At 43.5% G+C, this 18,001-nt stretch overlaps 1 protein-coding gene across 5 annotated transcripts in view; it reads right to left on the bottom strand.

The window, feature by feature from the left end:
* Nucleotides 1-18,001, bottom strand: part of SH3GLB2 (SH3 domain containing GRB2 like, endophilin B2) — a 136,416-nt gene that overhangs the window by 88,414 nt on the left and 30,001 nt on the right. For all 5 annotated transcript variants that reach the window (XM_068248501.1, XM_068248500.1, XM_068248502.1 and 2 more), the window contains exon 2: nucleotides 5,800-6,021. In XM_068248501.1, coding sequence (XP_068104602.1) covers nucleotides 5,800-5,862 — 63 coding nt within the window. In that variant the 5' untranslated portion in view covers nucleotides 5,863-6,021. The remainder of the gene's footprint in view (nucleotides 1-5,799; nucleotides 6,022-18,001) is intronic.

The raw sequence follows: 18,001 nt of genomic DNA, 5'->3' as shown, positions 1-18,001 counted from the left end.
GCAGGCTTCCTGGCTTCTTGACGTGCGGCAGAGGGAGGGGGAAGTAGCCAGGAAGCCTGCGCATGCTCAGAGAGGACCCGCAGGATTCCTATTCCGGGGTCACAGCGCGACTATGTCAGAGTCGCCAATCCCATGTAATGGTTAGCGGCCAGCCCAGGAGCGCTTACCTAAGGGGCCAGTGTCTCCTTTTAACCAAATAGCCGAGGCTATGCTTATATGCATACTCATGGTGTCTGCTCAGGGTCCCTTTAATAAAGCAGGACTTTACCCTAAAGAATAACTTTACTGCCTATTATGCAATAAATAAAATTGCTTGTTTTATACTATCATTTTAAGAAATTATTTAGTCAGTGTTTGTTGTTTGTGAAATCTCCCCTAAGGCCGATTTCAAGTCTGAAATTTATCACAGGTGGTGACATCTTTACTGCTGGCAAAGTGCATCACTGCAGAATGTTTGTTCTAAAGTGAAAAGAAACACCTGGGCTTCAATTCATCAAGCATTACCGCATTCGGTAATGCTGAAAACAGCTGAGTTAACGGAGCACTTAAGAAAATGCTAATTCATCAAAGCTGTTACCGAATGAGAAGCTGAAATCACAGAGCAATGAGATAAATTACCGACTTGTGCTCAACACATGTCAGCAAATGTCAATTCATCAAGGTTACCACATTCGCTAGCACATTCGGTGTTTATCTCCAGCTCTCCCCTGTCGTTACAGGCTTCGAAAGCCTTCTGTGTGAATGTTTTCATGATTAACAGGAGCAGGCAGCCAATAGAAACAGCCCCTGTTCTCCTGCAAGTGCTGCTGATAGGTCACACAGGCTTCTCCACACAAGCTTCCAGACCTCCCAGGCAGTGAGCAGAGATAACGGGACAAAAGATATCCCCAGATGTCCTTCGGTGGTTTAACCCTTTGAGTCCCTGTTTGAATATACAAAGATGCATGTGGTGAAATCACCAAGCATGGCATTTGTAAAGTCTCCAGGAAGTTTATCTACGTTGTGGCAAATAAGTAAAATGTTAAGAAACACTGATGGACAGATTCAGAGCAGCAGAGGCAGTATAAGTAACAGTAAATATAACACACGTTTACATGTAAAGGGATGTCTGGATGCCTTCTATTGTTATCAGCTTGTAACAACACAGAGACATTCCAAGCTGCTCTGCACCACTCTGCCATTATCTAACAGCCTTTGATGAACTGAAGCCGTAGTACTTCGGTAACTTAACGAACCTCTACCGCACATGGGAAAATATTGATGAATTAGCACAGTGAAGTGTAAAATACCGAATGCGGTATTTTAAGGACTGGGATTTTGTTATCGAACACCCTTTGATGAATTGAAGCCCTGGTCTTCCAGAGTGCTCTGGGTAGAAAGTTGCTTAATAGTCTAGGCTAAACATAACTGGACAGCAGAGGAATGTGTGCATCAAACACCAAGTTAGAACCTGATATATCTGGCTTGGCAAATTTGGCCTAATTGGCTTAATCAATGCTCATGCAAATTTGCATTTGCTTCTGCATGCCATAATATCCAGGGTCTAAAACTAATTACCCCAAACTGGTTGCCCTGCGGGGATTAGTTTGTGCAGCATTTAGCACTATCCAGGGGCGCCACAGGGAGGCTCCCCATACCCAGATACAACCGGGGAGCCGCAGAGCTCCAAGCCCTCTCACTGCTCTGAAGCCTTGTAGCAGCACCCCGAAGGGGGAGGCTGGGAAGTGCAGGCGACCCCTCCAAGCGTGGCCAGCGCCGGGAAGAGCCGCTCACACCTAACTAAGCTTGCACTGCTCGCACCTAAGCCGCTAAATATAACTGGGATGGCAAAGTTACATATCAATATACAGATATAGGAAGTGCTTCTGGAGCTGAAACCAGGATAATTAACATCAAAATGTGTATCCTGAATAATTTACTACATTACATTATAGCTCACTGGAGCTCCTCCTTAAAGTGGAGCTAAACTCAGAACTTCCTCTCTGCTCTAAAACATTAGCCACAGCATGATAACTTGTATGGGGGAAAGGGGGAAAAAAAAAAGTCTTCATTACAGTTTATGGAAATCCTAAAAAAGAAATGTGACCTGTACTCGTGTTGCTCCAATTATTTTTTACTAATAAATTAGTTTACTAATACCCAGATACCATGGGTCACATACGCCGACAATGTTGGGTTGCACAATCTGATGTTCTCGTAGAGTCACTTACTGCATTTTTTTTATTACTGCGATATATAAATGTTACTATCTGTTCAGCATTCTACTTGTTTGGCAAGTGAAGTACAGAGAATGCTTAACCTATTTTAGTTCCTGGATGTAGAAACTACATCCAGGAACCATGCGCGCTACCGCCGCCGATCGCGCATGTGCACGCGCACTCCCGGCCCGCGGTTCGTTAGCCAGGCAATCAGTGAATCGGGCTATGGTGCCCGATCACTGATTCCTCTCCCCCGCTGAAAAAGCAACAGCTTCTCTCGGAAGCTGCGCTTTTTCTGGCTGTTGCCTCCCCCAAGCGTATGTTATGCTTAGAGTGACGTCATGTAAACAAACTCATGGCCGCCATCTTCTGGCCAAAAAGTAAAACTACAACGAAAAGTAAAAAAAATAAAAAACTCAAGACACATTTACATTATAAAACTATTGTTTACATCCCACCCTCCCAAAAATACCCAAATAAAATGTTTAATATAAAAAAAAAAAAATTACAATTAAAAAAAAAAAGAGAAACTTGTAAATATTTACCTAAGGGTCTAAACTTTTTAAATATCAATGTAAAGATGAAATATTTCTATATATTTTTTATTTTAAACTTGTAAATAGTGATAGATGCAAAACGGAAAAAATTCACCTTTATTTCCAAATAAAATATGGTCGCCATACATTGTGATAGGGACATAATTTTAATGGTGTAATAACCAGGACATATGGGCAAATACAATACGTGAGTTTTATTTATGGAGGCATGTATTATTTTAAAACTATAATGACTGAAAACTGAGAAATAATGATTTTTTTCCGTTTTTTTCTTATTCTTCCTGTTAAAATGCATTTACAGTAAAGTGCCTCTTAGCAAAATGTACCCCCCAAAGAAAGCCTAATTGGTGGCGGTAAAAACAAGATATAGATCAGTTCATTGTGATAAGTAGTGATAAAGTTATAGGCTAATCAATGGGAGGTGAACATTGCTCAAGTGAAAACGATGGAACGCGAATGGGTTAAAGGACAACTGTAGTGAGAAGAATATGGAGGCTGCCATACCTATTTCCTGTTAAACAATACCAGTTACTTGGGCAGCCCTGTTGATCTATTTGGCTGCAGAAGTATCTGAATCACACTAGAGATAAGCATGCAGACTGCGGGGGGCGGGGGGGCATGGACTGAATGTCTCAGTGCAGACTGGTGCCCATATCAATGAAGGTCTGTGATACAGGGAATGGCCAGGATCAGGGCTGTGGAGTCGGAGTCGGGATCTGTGCTCTTCACCGGATACTTTACTAAAATAAATGACTTTCAACAGCTAATCAAGGAGGCGTTACACATACAAAACAAAGCACTGCCGCTAACGTAGCATTATTATACAGGAAAGATCCGGAGTTGTGGTCAGCAATACATAGTTTTTCTTTTGTGCATAATTCAGCAACATGAAAAATACATGTGAAGCCTTACTGGATGATTTTTTAAATCAGCCCCCCCACATGTTCTGTCCTGAGATTTAAGAAGTACAGAGCAGCGGAGCTACAGAGTAGTCAGAAGAGACCTGTCATCTGGACCTCTAGCACCTGGGAATGGGAGAAAGGTGGTTTGGTGGGGCATAGAGGAAAATTCAGCTGGCGTGATTGGGTGGACAGCACCCTCTTGAACGACTAGGTTTCAGATAGGTTGTAGTAAACACAATATTAGGCCAATCACAACCATCTGTGCAGTAGAGGGTGCTGTGATTGGAGAACAGTTAACTATGAGGTTTCCTGCTGGGTCCCCTGAACTAGACTAGTGGCCCTAATACTGAGGGCACATCTGGCTAGCTGTACTGGGGAGGGAGGCTACCTAATACTGAGGGCACATCTAGCTATTTATACTGGGGAGGGGACTGCCTAATACTGGGGGCACATCTGGCTATTTATACTGGGGAGGGGACTGCCTAATACTGGGGGCACATCTGGCTAGCTGTACTGGGGAGGGGGACTGCCTAATACTGGTGGCACATCTGGCTATTTATACTGGGGAGGGGACTACCTAATACTGGGGGCACATCTGGCTATTTATACTGGGGAGGGGACTGCCTAATACTGGGGGCACATCTGGCTATTTATACTGGGGAGGGAACTACCTAATACTGGGGGCACATCTGGCTATTTATACTGGGGAGGGGACTGCCTAATACTGGGGGCACATCTGGCTATTTATACTGGGGAGGGAACTACCTAATACTGGGGGCACATCTGGCTATCTTTTTGTTTTCTTCCGACCTCCTGATAGTATTAGGCCTCTCCTCTGTGACCTGGCAGCATATTACAGGAGTACGTACACATGTACATACACACACAACTGCACTCTCCTAATCAGATTCAGAAAGCTACTGATTAAACTTAGTTTTGATTGATTAATCAAGCTGTCACTTAAAAACGGAACGCGAGGAATATGGAGGCTGCCATACTTATTTCTTTTTAAACAATGCCAGTTGCCTGACAGTTATGCTGATCCTCTGCCTCTAATACTTTTAGCCATAGACCCTGAACAAGCATGCAGCAAATCTTGTTAGTTCTGACAATGTCAGAAACACCCGATTAGCTGCATGCTTGTTTCTATTATTTAGGCACTACAGCAGCCAAGTAAATCAGCAGGGTGGAAATAAATATGGCAACCTCCATATCCCTCGCTTCGCTGGTTACTGTAATGGTTAAGGGCTCCGCCTCTGTCACGGGAGACCGAATCTTGGCTCTTCCTGTTCAGTAAGCCAGCATCTATTCAGCAAGGGGTACTTGGACTCCCTGACACTGCTACTGCTACTCCCTGCCAGAAGAAAAGCACGATATAAATGTCATTTGCTTTCCAAATTGGATGATCCCCCATGCACAATTCAGGTTTGGTAACCTATGGTAAAGCTGAATTTAGCTCTCATCTCTATTATCATTCTAGCTACTTCCCGAAGATCTGTCAGATTCTGCAGATGAAAGCAGAACAAATCCTACATAACATTTCTCTTTCAACTATGTGACCCCAGGGAACTGAAATGTCTAGAGATGGGATTGTCATCCAATTTTTCTCCCTGCGAAATTAGGGGTGACTGAAGCGGAACTTTACACAGAGCTTATCCCTGAGCAAAGTTCCACATCAGCCGTCTCTAATACCGGATCCTCAATGGTCGACAATCAACGGCAAAGTCGAATTTAAAGATCATCCCTAGAAATGTGATTGGCTACTCTAATTTGTACTTCCTAGCCGGTATTTGCACTGCTTCTCTGAATATGCCTGCTTTGTCAGATGTCCAGCAGCAGCTGCCTCTGGCCTGATAGGAAAGCAGTGCATTGTGCAGCCACCAGCTCTGCCTGCATATAGGGGTGGCACTGGCAGCCAGTGGCGGAATGGCAGGAGGGGGTGATTCTAGTTCAGCAGAGTGTGCAGCAGGTGGAGGGCTGTATAATGAGAGATGCACACAGTGCAGCAAAGATGGAGGGATAAGAAGCATCAGCTGTCAGAGGATGCTGCAGAAGGGAGGGGTGCGGGGGCAGATCACAGGAATACTCTCCTAATCATGCCCCCCTCCCCTCTAACCCTGCATTATATATCCAGGCTCTCACCTGCACAGCTCTGGTGAAGAACACTCCAGCATCAGAGGCCAGCTTCTTCACATTGAAATCCATGATGTCAGCTGCAGCTTGCTGCCAGTGTCCTGTATGTTATGCATCAGCTGCCTCTACTCCCAGATCTTCCCACCCACTGCTACAAGCCAGGGGAGAACAATCCATCCCACACAGCATCCAGCTCACTCCATCCATGCGCTCTGCCATCCACTGCCCTACCTGTTAAAGGAAAAGCAACACCATTAGCTGACTTGAAATGTCTTTTCCTGTGTTATAATCTATTTAAAACATACAGACATATTAAAGTAAATGTTTAATGCTATTTATTCATTTATTATTTTTAGTGTTAAACAATAAACATTTTTATTTTATTTTAATTTTTTTTAATTTTAAATAAAGAACACATGAAATACTGAAAATATTGCAAACTTTTGTTTACCATGACTTGAAGTGAATGTATAGTATTTTTTTGTGGTATCAATTAGGTTTAAAACTAATTATTCAATTTTTATTTAAAGAGGAATTGTAGTGAAAATAACATGAATAAATTGCTATTTTTGTTTTACAATGTTCACTTATAAATGATTTAGTCAGTGTTTGCTCATTATTTAAGTATTTATATAGCGCCGACATATTACGCAGCGCTGTACAGAGTATATTGTCTCGTCACTAACTGTCCCTTAGAGGGGCTCACAATCTTATCCCTACCATTGTCATATGTTTATGTATGCATCGTTTAGTGTATGTATCATAGTCTAGGGCCAATTTTTAGGGGAAGCCAATTAACTTATCTGTATGTTTTTTTGGGACATGGGAGGAAACCGGCGTGCCTGGGGGAAACCCACACATACACGGGGAGAACATAAAAACACCCTTGCAGATGTTGACCTGGCTGGGATCCAAACCAGGGACCTAGCATTGCAAGGCAAGAGCGCTAACCACTACGCCACTGTGCTGTCCATTGTAAGATCTTTCCTCTCCTTGCTTTACATTCTGAAATTTATCTCTGGTGGTGACATCTGCCAGGTGGAACAAACATAACCCATCGACTTCCATGCATTCTGCTGCCGCTGCGTCACCATGGAAGTTGCATGGTGACACGGTTGACTTTGTGGCGGGTTGGGAACTTCCAGTGCAATGGGACGTGGTTAGTGTACTGGGCCCCACAGACTTTCAGTGCTCTTGCGTTACCCTGCATGCAGAAAGGGTAACGCAACGCAAAGAAAGTGGCCAAGTGTAAAAAGGGCCTATATGTTCATCTTCCATCTATTCTGTCCAAGACGCCATTACAGACTCACTAGTCCTTACATACAGACCCGAAACCTGTTCACCACTCTCCTCGCAACTTACTGAACACGTTCTCTCAAAATCATGTCCCACCACCTGCCCCATTGATCCTGTTCGCTTTCACGTTATTACTTACCTTTCCTATTCCATCACACCACTCTCTTCAACCTTTACTTTTCCATCGACATTTAAGAAAGTCCTCCTGATAAATACTCAAGAAATCCTCTCTGGATTCTATTGCCCTCGCCAACTACAGGCTTATCTCTCTTCTTCCTTTTCTGCACCACATCAGCGATATGTTCACTTGGACTAGGTGAGTCGCCTCTCAACACTAAGGGCTGGTGCACACCGAGCGCGTTTTTTGGCGTTTTTGCAGCCGCTTGCGGCTGCGGATACGCTTGGTTAATGTATCTCAGTGGGGTGGTTCACACCAGAGCGGGAGGCGTTTTGCTGAAATGCATACTCCCGGGGTGAGGCATTTTTTGGATTGCGGAGGCGTTTCTGCCTCCAATGTAAAGTATAGGAAAACCGCAAACCGCTCTGAAAAACGTCAGTTCAGAGCGGTTTTGCAGGCGTTTTTGTTACAGAAGCAGTTCAGTAACAGCTTTACTGTAACAATATATGAAATATGGTACACTGAAATCCGCAGCAGCAATCCGCAAAACGCCTCATAAAAATAAAAAAAAGCGGTTCAAAATCTGCTAGCATTTTGCGGATCTGCTAGCGGGTTTTGGTGTGCCCCAGGCCTACCTCAATGTTTGATCACCTGTCTTCTGTCCCAGTGATTCTAAGGAAACTGCCCTAGTCAAAGTTATCAATTGACTTATTGAATGCTAAATCTAAAGAGATTTAGCATTCATCCTCCTTGACTTCTCCTCAGCTTTTGGCACAGTGGACCATACTCTGCTTTTCCAAACCCTCTCCTGTTTGGTCACTCAGGGTCTTGCTGTCAGTCACCTAGCTTTGTTTCTATTTCTCAGGTAAGACAGCTGAAGTTGTGCACTCCAGCACCACCTTCTCCTTGCTCTATTTCTCTGTTGGCGTACCCCAAGGCTCGGTTGTCGACCCCATGTCTTCTCTATCTATACTTATGGACCTGGTCAACTTATCAGCTTCAATTCCTACATGCTGATGACACTTAAATCTATCTCTAGGTTACTGATTTAGCTACAATGACCATGCCTGTCTCCGTGTCTTCATGCCCTCTCTCTTTCTGAAATTCAATATAGAAAAAAAAACTGAAATAGTTATCTTTCTACCACAAGATTTATTACCCCTCTTTTAGGGCCAGTGCACACCAAAAACCTCTAGCAGATCCTCAAAACGCTAGAGGTTTTTAAAGCAGATTTCAGAGCGATTCTAGGCTTGTTTAGAGAGGTTTTCTAAACATGCCTACTGTTTTTTGGACCGTTTTTGTGTAGCAGATTACAAATATTGTCACAGTAAAGCTGTTACTGAACAGCTCCTGTAACAAAAACGCCTGGAAAACCGCTCTGATCTAGCATGCCTAGAATCGCTCTGAGGCCCCATTCACACTTGCAAAACGCTAGTTTTGCAAGTGTGAAAATCACCATTCACACCTGGCGATTTTTTAGCGATCGCGTTTTGTGCTTCTATAGCACTAAAACGTGATCACCGGGAAATCGCCTGAAAATGGTGCAGGCTACGCGTTTGCGTTTAGCGTTTTTGGGCGATTTGCGGCAATTACCGCAAATCGCCCAAGTAAGAACAGGCCCATAGACTTTTATTACCCTAGCGCTTTGAAAAGCATTACCATTTGAGCATTTTGTCGAAAATCACCGGCAAAACGCTCTAGTGTGAATGGGCCCTGAAATCTGCTTCAAAAACCTCTAGCGTTTTGCTAGAGGTTTGTGGTGTGCACTGGGCCTATATGTTGATAACAGTCCAATAATCCCCATCCCACAGCTACGCTGCCAAAGTGTAATTCTTGAATCAACAAACAGATTATTGACACACTATCCAGCTCTTAAATAACATCTCCCATTTGCCCTTCTCACCCAGCAAACAACCAAATCACTTGTGCATGACCTGATTTTTCACGTCTTGAGTACTGCGCCTCCCTCCGCCATGGTCTACCTGCTAGTGCACTAGCCCCACTCCAGTCATACAGCAACATGATCAGTCATAGAAGCCCTTAGGCAGATGCCGCTAAAAGTGTGATCAGACAGATGTGATTGGATTAGCAGTAAATGAACCTCACTGACGTCCCAAATCAACTGTGAATGATTCTAAGTGAATGGTGAATTTAGTTAATCAAAAACATTTTTTTCATAATCGCTTGTGATGGTTTGGCAAATTAGTTTGTTGATGGTGAAATAATTAATAGTGAAATAATCAATGTATTACGAAAGTATATTTAGGGCTGGTACCCACTAAGAATCGCAATCGCTAGCGTTTGTTGTTGCAGTTTATAAAGGCCCATTCATACTTGAAAGCGTGAGTGATTTTTCAGCGGAAAAAAATTACTGAACACTGCGGCAATTTTTCCGCGAACGCGTTTAGCGCTTCTATAGCACTGACACGCGATCGCCGGGAAATCGCCTGAAAATGGTTCAGGCTACGCGTTTGCGTTTCGCCATTTTGAGCAATTTGCGGCGCAAATCACCCAAGTAAGAACGGGCCCATAGGGTTTAATTACACTAGCGCTTTCAAAAGCACTAGTGTTTGAGCGTTTTGCCGAAATCCCGGGCAAAATGCTCAAGTGTGAATGGGCCCTAACACTAATTTTGGAACGATTTCTGCAGTGCTTTGACGATATGTAACTTCACCCGTGCATTCCTTCTAAGGCAATCGCACCGAAAATGCTTCGGGAGCTTTACCACAATCAGTTTGTGATCAGATTCCAATCGCTTGCAGATCACATAATACTAACTACTGGACAACGCATGGCGAAAGTTTTCATTAGTGCAATGTGTTTGCCTGTTTTACCTGATTGCAATCACCGTCCTGCTGCATTTTTTGTGCAATTTAGCTCTTATACTTCGTATAGAATGTAGAAAAAAATTCACCTAGCAAGCATGCAGCTCTGCGATTTTTCCAAGATTCGGCAATTCAAAATATTTTCCTCCTGTTGCAAATTGCAAAGGCACCGCAACCCAGCTATACAAGCATCGGATCACAGCGGAATCGTGGTAGTGGAAAATACAAAGAAACACAATAGCAGAACATGCTACAACGCTGCTAGTGAAGCTACCCCTGTGGATCCACAGGCCTAGTGCTTTGCAGATCCCCAGCAAATGGCAAGCGCTACAAAATCCCTCCTAGAGGGTCCTAAGGTGCGTACACACATGCGACTATAGTTGTTTGAAACGATCGTTCCCCGATCGTTTCAAACGACGATCGTTTAAAAAAAAGCAACCAACGATCATTAAGTCTGAGGCCTCTTGCACACTGCAAGTGATTCCGATTCAGATTCCGCTTTTTAATCAGTTTTTACATCCGATTCAGATTCCGATTTGCAGTGCGCAGGGAGCAAACTGCAAATCGGAATCTGAATCGGATGTAAAAACTGATTAAAAAGCGGAATCTGAATCGGAATCACTTGCAGTGTGCAAGAGGCCTGACGACGGACGAGCTAGATCGTTAAAAACGAACGATCTAGCTTGGCGGATTTTTTCCAACGACGATCGTTTGCAAAAGTAGTACATCGTTGGAAACGGTCGTTCGTACTAGGCTTGACATGCGCATTTCTCCATGAAACTTCTCATTTTTATGCGCAGGCGCAATAGTTGCTTTACGTGATGTAACGTTCGTTCTAACGATCAGATCGTTACACACATTTAAAAACTAACTTTAACCACTTGAGGACTCAGCCTTTACCCCCCCTTAAGGACCAGCGCTGTTTTTTCCATTCAGACCACTGCAGCTTTAACGGTTTATAGCTCGGTCATACAACCTACCACCTAAATGAATTTTGGCTCCTTTTCTTCTCACTAATACAGCTTTCTTTTGATGCTATTTGATTGCTGCTGCGAGTTTTAGTTTTTATTATATTCATCAAAAAAGACATGAATTTTGGCAAAAAAATGATTTTTTTAACTTTCTGTGCTGACATTTTTCAAATAAAGTAAAATTTCTGTATACATGCAGCGCGAAAAATGTGGACAAACATGTTTTTGATGAAAAAAAACCCATTCAGTGTATATTTATTGGTTTGGGTAAAAGTTATAGCGTTTACAAACTATGGTGCCAAAAGTGAATTTTCCCATTTTTAAGCATCTCTGACTTTCCTGACTACCTGTCATGTTTCATGAGGTGCTAAAATTCCAGGATAGTATAAATACCCCCCAAATAACCCCATTTTGGAAAGAAGACATCCCAAAGTACTCACTAAGAGGCATGGTGAGTTCATAGAAGATATTATTTTTTGTCACAAGTTAGCGGAAAATGACAGTTTGTCACAAAAAAAAAAAAAAAAAAAGGTTTCCATTTCTGCTAACTTGTAACCAAAAAAAATGAAATCTGCCATGGACTCAACATGCCCCTCAATGAATACCTTGAAGTGTCTATTTTTCAAAATGGGGTCATTTATGGGGTGTGTTTACTGTCCTGGCATTTTGGGGGGTGCGGAATTGTAAGCACCCCTGTAAAGCCTAAAGGTAGTCATTGCACTGTGGGCCCCTTAGCGCAGTTTGGATGCAAAAAAGTGTCACACATATGGTATCGCCATACTCGGGAGAAGTAGTACAATGTGTTTTGGGGTGTATTTTTACACATACCCATGCTGGGTGGGAGAAATATCTCTGTAAATGACAATTTTTTGATTTTTTTTACACACAATTGTCCATTTACAGAGTTATTTCTCCCACTCAGCATGAGTATGTATAAAAATACACCCCAAAACACATTGTACTACTTCTCCTGAGTACGGCGATACCACATGTGTGGCACTTTTTTGCACCCTAACTGCGCTAAGGGGCCCAAAGTCCAATCAGTACCTTTAGGATTTCACAGGTCATTTTGAGAAATTTGGTTTCAAGACTACTCCTCACGGTTTAGGGCCCCTAAAATGCCAGGGCAGTATAGGAACCCCACAAATGACCCCATTTTAGAAAGAAGACACCCCAAGGTACTCAATTAGGAGTATGGTGAGTTCATAGAAGATTTTACTTTTTGTCACAAGTTAGCGGAAAATGATTTTTATTGGGTTTTTTTTACCAAGTGTCATTTTCCGCTAACTTGTGACAAAAAATAAAATCTTCTATGAACTCACCATACTCCTAACGGAATACCTTGGGATGTCCTCTTTGTAAAATGGGGTCATTTGTGGGGTTCCTATACTGCCCTGGCATTTTAGGGGCCCTAAACCGTGAGGAGTAGTCTTGAAACCAAATGTTTCAAAATGACCTGTGAAATGCTAACGGTACTCATTGGACTCTGAGCCCCTTAGCGCAGTTAGGGTGCAAAAAAAGTGCCACACATGTGGTATCGCCGTACTCGGGAGAAGTAGTACAATGTGTTTTGGGGTGTATTTTTACACATACCCATATTGGGTGGGAGAAATATCTCTGTAAATGACAATTTTTTGATTTCTTTACACACAATTGTCAATTTACAGAGATATTTCTCCCACCCAATATGGGTATGTGTAAAAATACACCCCAAAACACATAATACTACTTCTCCTGAGTACGGCGGTACCACATGTGTGGCACTTTTTTGCACCCTAACTGCGCTAAGGGGCCCAGAGTCCACTGAGTACCTTTATGATTTCACAGGTCATTTTGAGAAATTTGGTTTCAAGACTACTCCTCACGGTTTAGGGCCCCTAAAATGCCAGAGCAGTATAGGAACCCCACAAATGACCCCATTTTATAAAGAGGACATCCCAAGGTATTCCGTTAGGAGTATGGTGAGTTCATAGAAGATTTTATTTTTTGTCACAAGTTAGTGGAAAATGACACTTGGTAAAAAACCCCAATAAAAATCATTTTCCACTAACTTGTGACAAAAAGCTAAATCTTCTATGAACTCACCATACTCCTAATTGAGTACCTTGGGGTGTCTTCTTTCTAAAATGGGGTCATTTGTGGGGTTCCTATACTGCTCTGGCATTTTAGGGGCCCTAAACCGTGAGAAGTAGTCTTGAAACCAAATGTTTCAAAATGACCTGTGAAATGCTAAAGGTACTCATTGGACTCTGGGCCCCTTAGCGCAGTTAGACTGCAAAAAAGGGCCACACATGTGGTATCGCCGTACTTGGGAGAAGTAGTACAATGTGTTTTGGGGTGTATTTTTACACATACCCATATTGGGTGGGTGAAATATCTCTGTAAATGACAATGTTTTGATTTCTTTACACACAATTGTCAATTTACAGAGATATTTCTCCCTCCCAATATGGGTATGTGTAAAAATACACCCCAAAACACATTATACTACTTCTCCTGAGTACGGCGATACCACATGTGTGGCACTTTTTTGCACCCTAACTGCGCTAAGGGGCCCAGAGTCCACTGAGTACCTTTTAGCATTTCACAGGTCATTTTGAAACATTTGGTTTCAAGACTACTCCTCACGGTTTAGGGCCCCTAAAATGCCATAGCAGTATAGGAACCCCACAAATGACCCCATTTTAGAAAGAAGACACCCCAAGGTACTCAATTAGGAGTATGGTGAGTTCATAGAAGATTTAGCTTTTTGTCACAAGTTAGCGGAAAATGATATTTATTGGTTTTTTTTACCAAGTGTCATTTTCCACTAACTTGTGACAAAAAATAAAATCTTCTATGAACTCACCATACTCCTAACGGAATACCTTGGGATGTCCTCTTTGTAAAATGGGGTCATTTGTGGGGTTCCTATACTGCTCTGGCATTTTAGGGGCCCTAAACCGTGAGGAGTAGTCTTGAAATCAAATTTCTCAAAATGACCTGTGAAATGCTAACGGTACTCATTGGATTCTGGGCCCCTTAGCGCAGTTAGGGTGCAAAAAAGTGCCACACATGTGGTATTGCCGTACTCGGGAGAAGTAGTACAATGTGTTTTGGGGTGTATTTTTACACATACCCATATTGGGTGGGAGAAAAATCTCTGTAAATGGACAATTGTGTGTAAAAAAATCAAAAAATTGTCATTTACAGAGTGATTTCTTCTACCCATCATGGGTATGTGTAAAAATACACCCTAAAACACATTGGTCTACTTCTCCCGGGTACGGCGATAGCACGTGTGGCACTTTTTTGCAGCCTAACTGCGCTAAGGGGCCCAACGTTCAATGACTACCTTTGGGCTTTACAGGGGTGCACACAATTTAGCCCCCCCCCCCCCACATGACAGGGCAGTTAACAAACCCCACAAATGACCCCATTTTAAAAATAAGACACCACAAAGTATTCCATGAGGGGCATGGTGAGTTTATAAAAAAAATATTTTTTGTCACAAGTTAGCAGAAAAGGATACTTTGTGAAAAAAAAACAAAAAACAACAATTTATGCTAACTTGTGACAAAAAACAAAATCTTCTATGAACTCACCATGCACCTCATGGAATACTTTGGGGTGTCCTCTTTCCAAAATGGGGTCATTTGTGGGGTCTGTCCTGGCATTTTAGGGCCTCTGCAATCATTACATGTATGGCCAGTATTTCTGCTACACTCCTTATATTGGGCATACAGGTAGTGCATTCTGGGCTGAAAGGAAAAATGAACGGCAAACATCCCTTCATTCGCATCGATCAAAGTGGATGAATAAATATCTGCCAAAAAATGTGAAACAAAAAGAAAAGAAAGAGGGACATAGGAGCTGCCACCCCAAAAATCCAAACCCACCAGCTCGTATGCCCAGGCAAACCTGATTTATTCATCCACATCGATCGATGTGAATGGAGAAATCATTGCTTGAGTTCTTTTTTGATACAAAGTGCTTGCCAAAGCATATGAACCCCAACACCGCTCCTCGGCCCATATGCCTCGGCAAACGTATCTTTTTTACTGTGGAGGAGAAATCTCGTCCTACAGCGCTGCATGCACTGATTTTGTGTAACCTGACAGAAGCGCAATGCTTCTGTCAGGATGCACCATCAGTGCTGCAGCTGATTGGTCGGTCAGTCGGTCGGTCGGTCGGTCTGGATAGAAAAAAAAGAGAGAAGAAAAACGAAAAAACAAAACAAAAAGGAGGGGAAGGTGTCCGCCTGGACATAGGAGCTGCCACCCCAAAAATCCAAACCCACCAGCTCGTATGCCCAGGCAATCCTGATTTATTCATCCACATTGATCGATGTGAATGGAGAAATCATTGCTTGAGTTCTTTTTTGATACAAAGTGCTTGCCAAAGCATATGAATCCCCAACACCACACCTTGGCCCATATGCCTCGGCAAACGTATCTTTTTTACTGTGGAGGAGAAATCTCGCCCTACAGCGCTGCATGCACTGATTTTGTGTAACCTGACAGAAGCGCAATGCTTCTGTCAGGATGCACCATCAGTGCTGCAGCTGATTGGTCGGTCGGTCGGTCGGTCGGTCTGGATAGAAAAAAAGAGCGAAGAAAAACGAAAAAAACAAAACAAAAAGGAGGGGAAGGTGTCCGCCTGGACATAGGAGCTGCCACCCCAAAAATCCAAACCCACCAGCTCGTATGCCCAGGCAATCCTGATTTATTCATCCACATTGATCGATGTGAATGGAGAAATCATTGCTTGAGTTCTTTTTTGATACAAAGTGCTTGCCAAAGCATATGAATCCCCAACACCACACCTTGGCCCATATGCCTCGGCAAACGTATCTCTTTTACTGTGGAGGAGAAATCTCGTCCTACAGCGCTGCATGCACCGATTTTGTGTAACCTGACAGAAGCGCAATGCTTCTGTCAGGATGCATCATCAGTGCTGCAGCTGATTGGTCGGTTGGAAAAAAAGAGAGAAGAAGGAAAAAAAAAAAAAAAAAAAAAGCAAGCAAGCAGCAAAGCACTTCAATAACATTAACTTTTTAAACTTTATTAAATATGTTCAAACCAAACAATAACATTGGTAACCAAATATTAACTTTTTTGCTTACCTGTTTTTTTTTTTTTTTTTTTACCTGCGAGCTGAGGATAAACTTCTCCTCCCCCATGGGTCAATGTGCAAAGTGCAAATCGCACAGATATGTGGCGAAGTACATTATGCATTCTGTCCCAAGTGAAAGGAGAGGTTTCTGGCAGGCCAGTGTATTTGGATCTCTCAAAACCTGATGTTTGGGTTCACACTGCATACTGGCCTATCCGGTCGGTCGAGCCCGCCGCACCGTCTCGCCCAAAATAGATCTTCAGGGAATACCACAAGAGTAGCATTCGGCCTAGTAATTAACTGCGTCGCCGTAGACTAACATGACTTCCGGGCCGACCCAAATTGCCGCAGAAGCCACGCAGTAACGTAGGCATGCACTAGCGTTAAGTCAAGCACTTCCGGCGTAGGGGGGGACCGCAAAGTGTGACTTTTGCTAGGCAATTTGCCCTAACGCATCGCGCCAGTGTGAAATAGCACTGAGAGACCCTTGTGTGCCTACTGCTGTGTCTGTAGTTCCCTAGGTTCTAAAAGTGTGACTTCTCGTGGTACCTCTCATAACACTCCCCTAGGCATAGGCCAGGCTGGTCAGGACAGGAGGGACAGTAAACGGGGGTGTCACGCCTTATTCCAGCCTTGCTGCAGACACGACATCTTTTTCTGGGGTTGCGTTGAGTTGGGGTACTGGGAATCGTGTAGGCGTAATGCCTTCCATGCAGCCGGCTAGTTGCATTTGGGGGTTGGGCTCTGGCACCTTCTGGATACAGGAGTGCCGAAACGATCTCTTCCTGGAATTGAAGGAAAGATCCAGTTCTCCCAGCCTTACTGTAGAGAACAAAGCTGTTGTACATCGCCAATTGAATTAAATACACAGACACTTTCTTATACCAGCGTCTGGTTTTCCGGGAAATTAAATAGGGCCCTAACATCTGGTCATTGAAGCCCACCCCTCCCATGTTGGCATTATAGCTATGGATGGCGAGGGGCTTTTCAATGACCTCTGTTGCCCGTGTAATTTGTACTGTCGTGTCTGTGTGAATGGTAGACAGAAGGTAAACGTCCCTCTTGTCCTTCCATTTCACCGAGAGCAAGTCATCAGTACACAAGGCAGCCCTCTCCCCCCGCTGAAGTCTGGTGTTAATGAGCCGTTGGGGGAAGCCCCGGCGGCTAGGCCGCACGGTGCCACAGCATCGGATTCCTTCTAACTTTAAGTGCTGAAAGAGGGCCACACTTGTGTAAAAGTTGTCCACATAAAGATGGTACCCCTTCTGGAACAAGGGTGACACCAAGTCCCACACAATCTTTCCACTGCTCCCCAGGTAGTCAGGACATCCGACCGGCTCCAATTTTGAGTCTTTTCCCTCATAGACCCTAAAACGAGATGTATAGCCTGTGGCCCTATCACAGAGCTTATACAGTTTCACCCCATACCGGGCGCGCTTGCTTGGGATGTACTGTTTGATGCCAAGGCGCCCGGTAAAATGTACGAGGGACTCGTCTACACAGATGTTCTGTTCAGGGGTATAAGCATCTGCAAATGTGGATGACAGGTGGTCTATGAGGGGCCGAATTTTGTAGAGCCGGTCATAAGCTGGGTGGCCTCTTGCATGACAGGTGTCGTTGTCATTGAAATGCAGGAAGCGCAGGATGATCTCAAATCGCGCCCTGGACATGGCAGCAGAGAACACGGGCATGTTATGTATTGGGCGTGTAGACCAATAAGAGCGCAATACATTTTTTTTTGTAATACCCATGTTGAGGAGAAGGCCCAAAAAAATTTTAAGTTCGGAAACTTGGAGTGGTTTCCACCGAAAAGGCTGGGCGTGGCAGCTTGTCGGATTGGCGGTTATAAATTGTGTGGCATAACGGTTGGTCTCAGCCACAATTAAGTCAAGGAGATCCTGGGTGAG

Source organism: Hyperolius riggenbachi, chromosome 8 (genome assembly GCF_040937935.1).
Source record: "Hyperolius riggenbachi isolate aHypRig1 chromosome 8, aHypRig1.pri, whole genome shotgun sequence".
Lineage (NCBI taxonomy): Eukaryota > Metazoa > Chordata > Amphibia > Anura > Hyperoliidae > Hyperolius > Hyperolius riggenbachi.
This window is presented reverse-complemented; position numbering and strand designations above follow the sequence as displayed.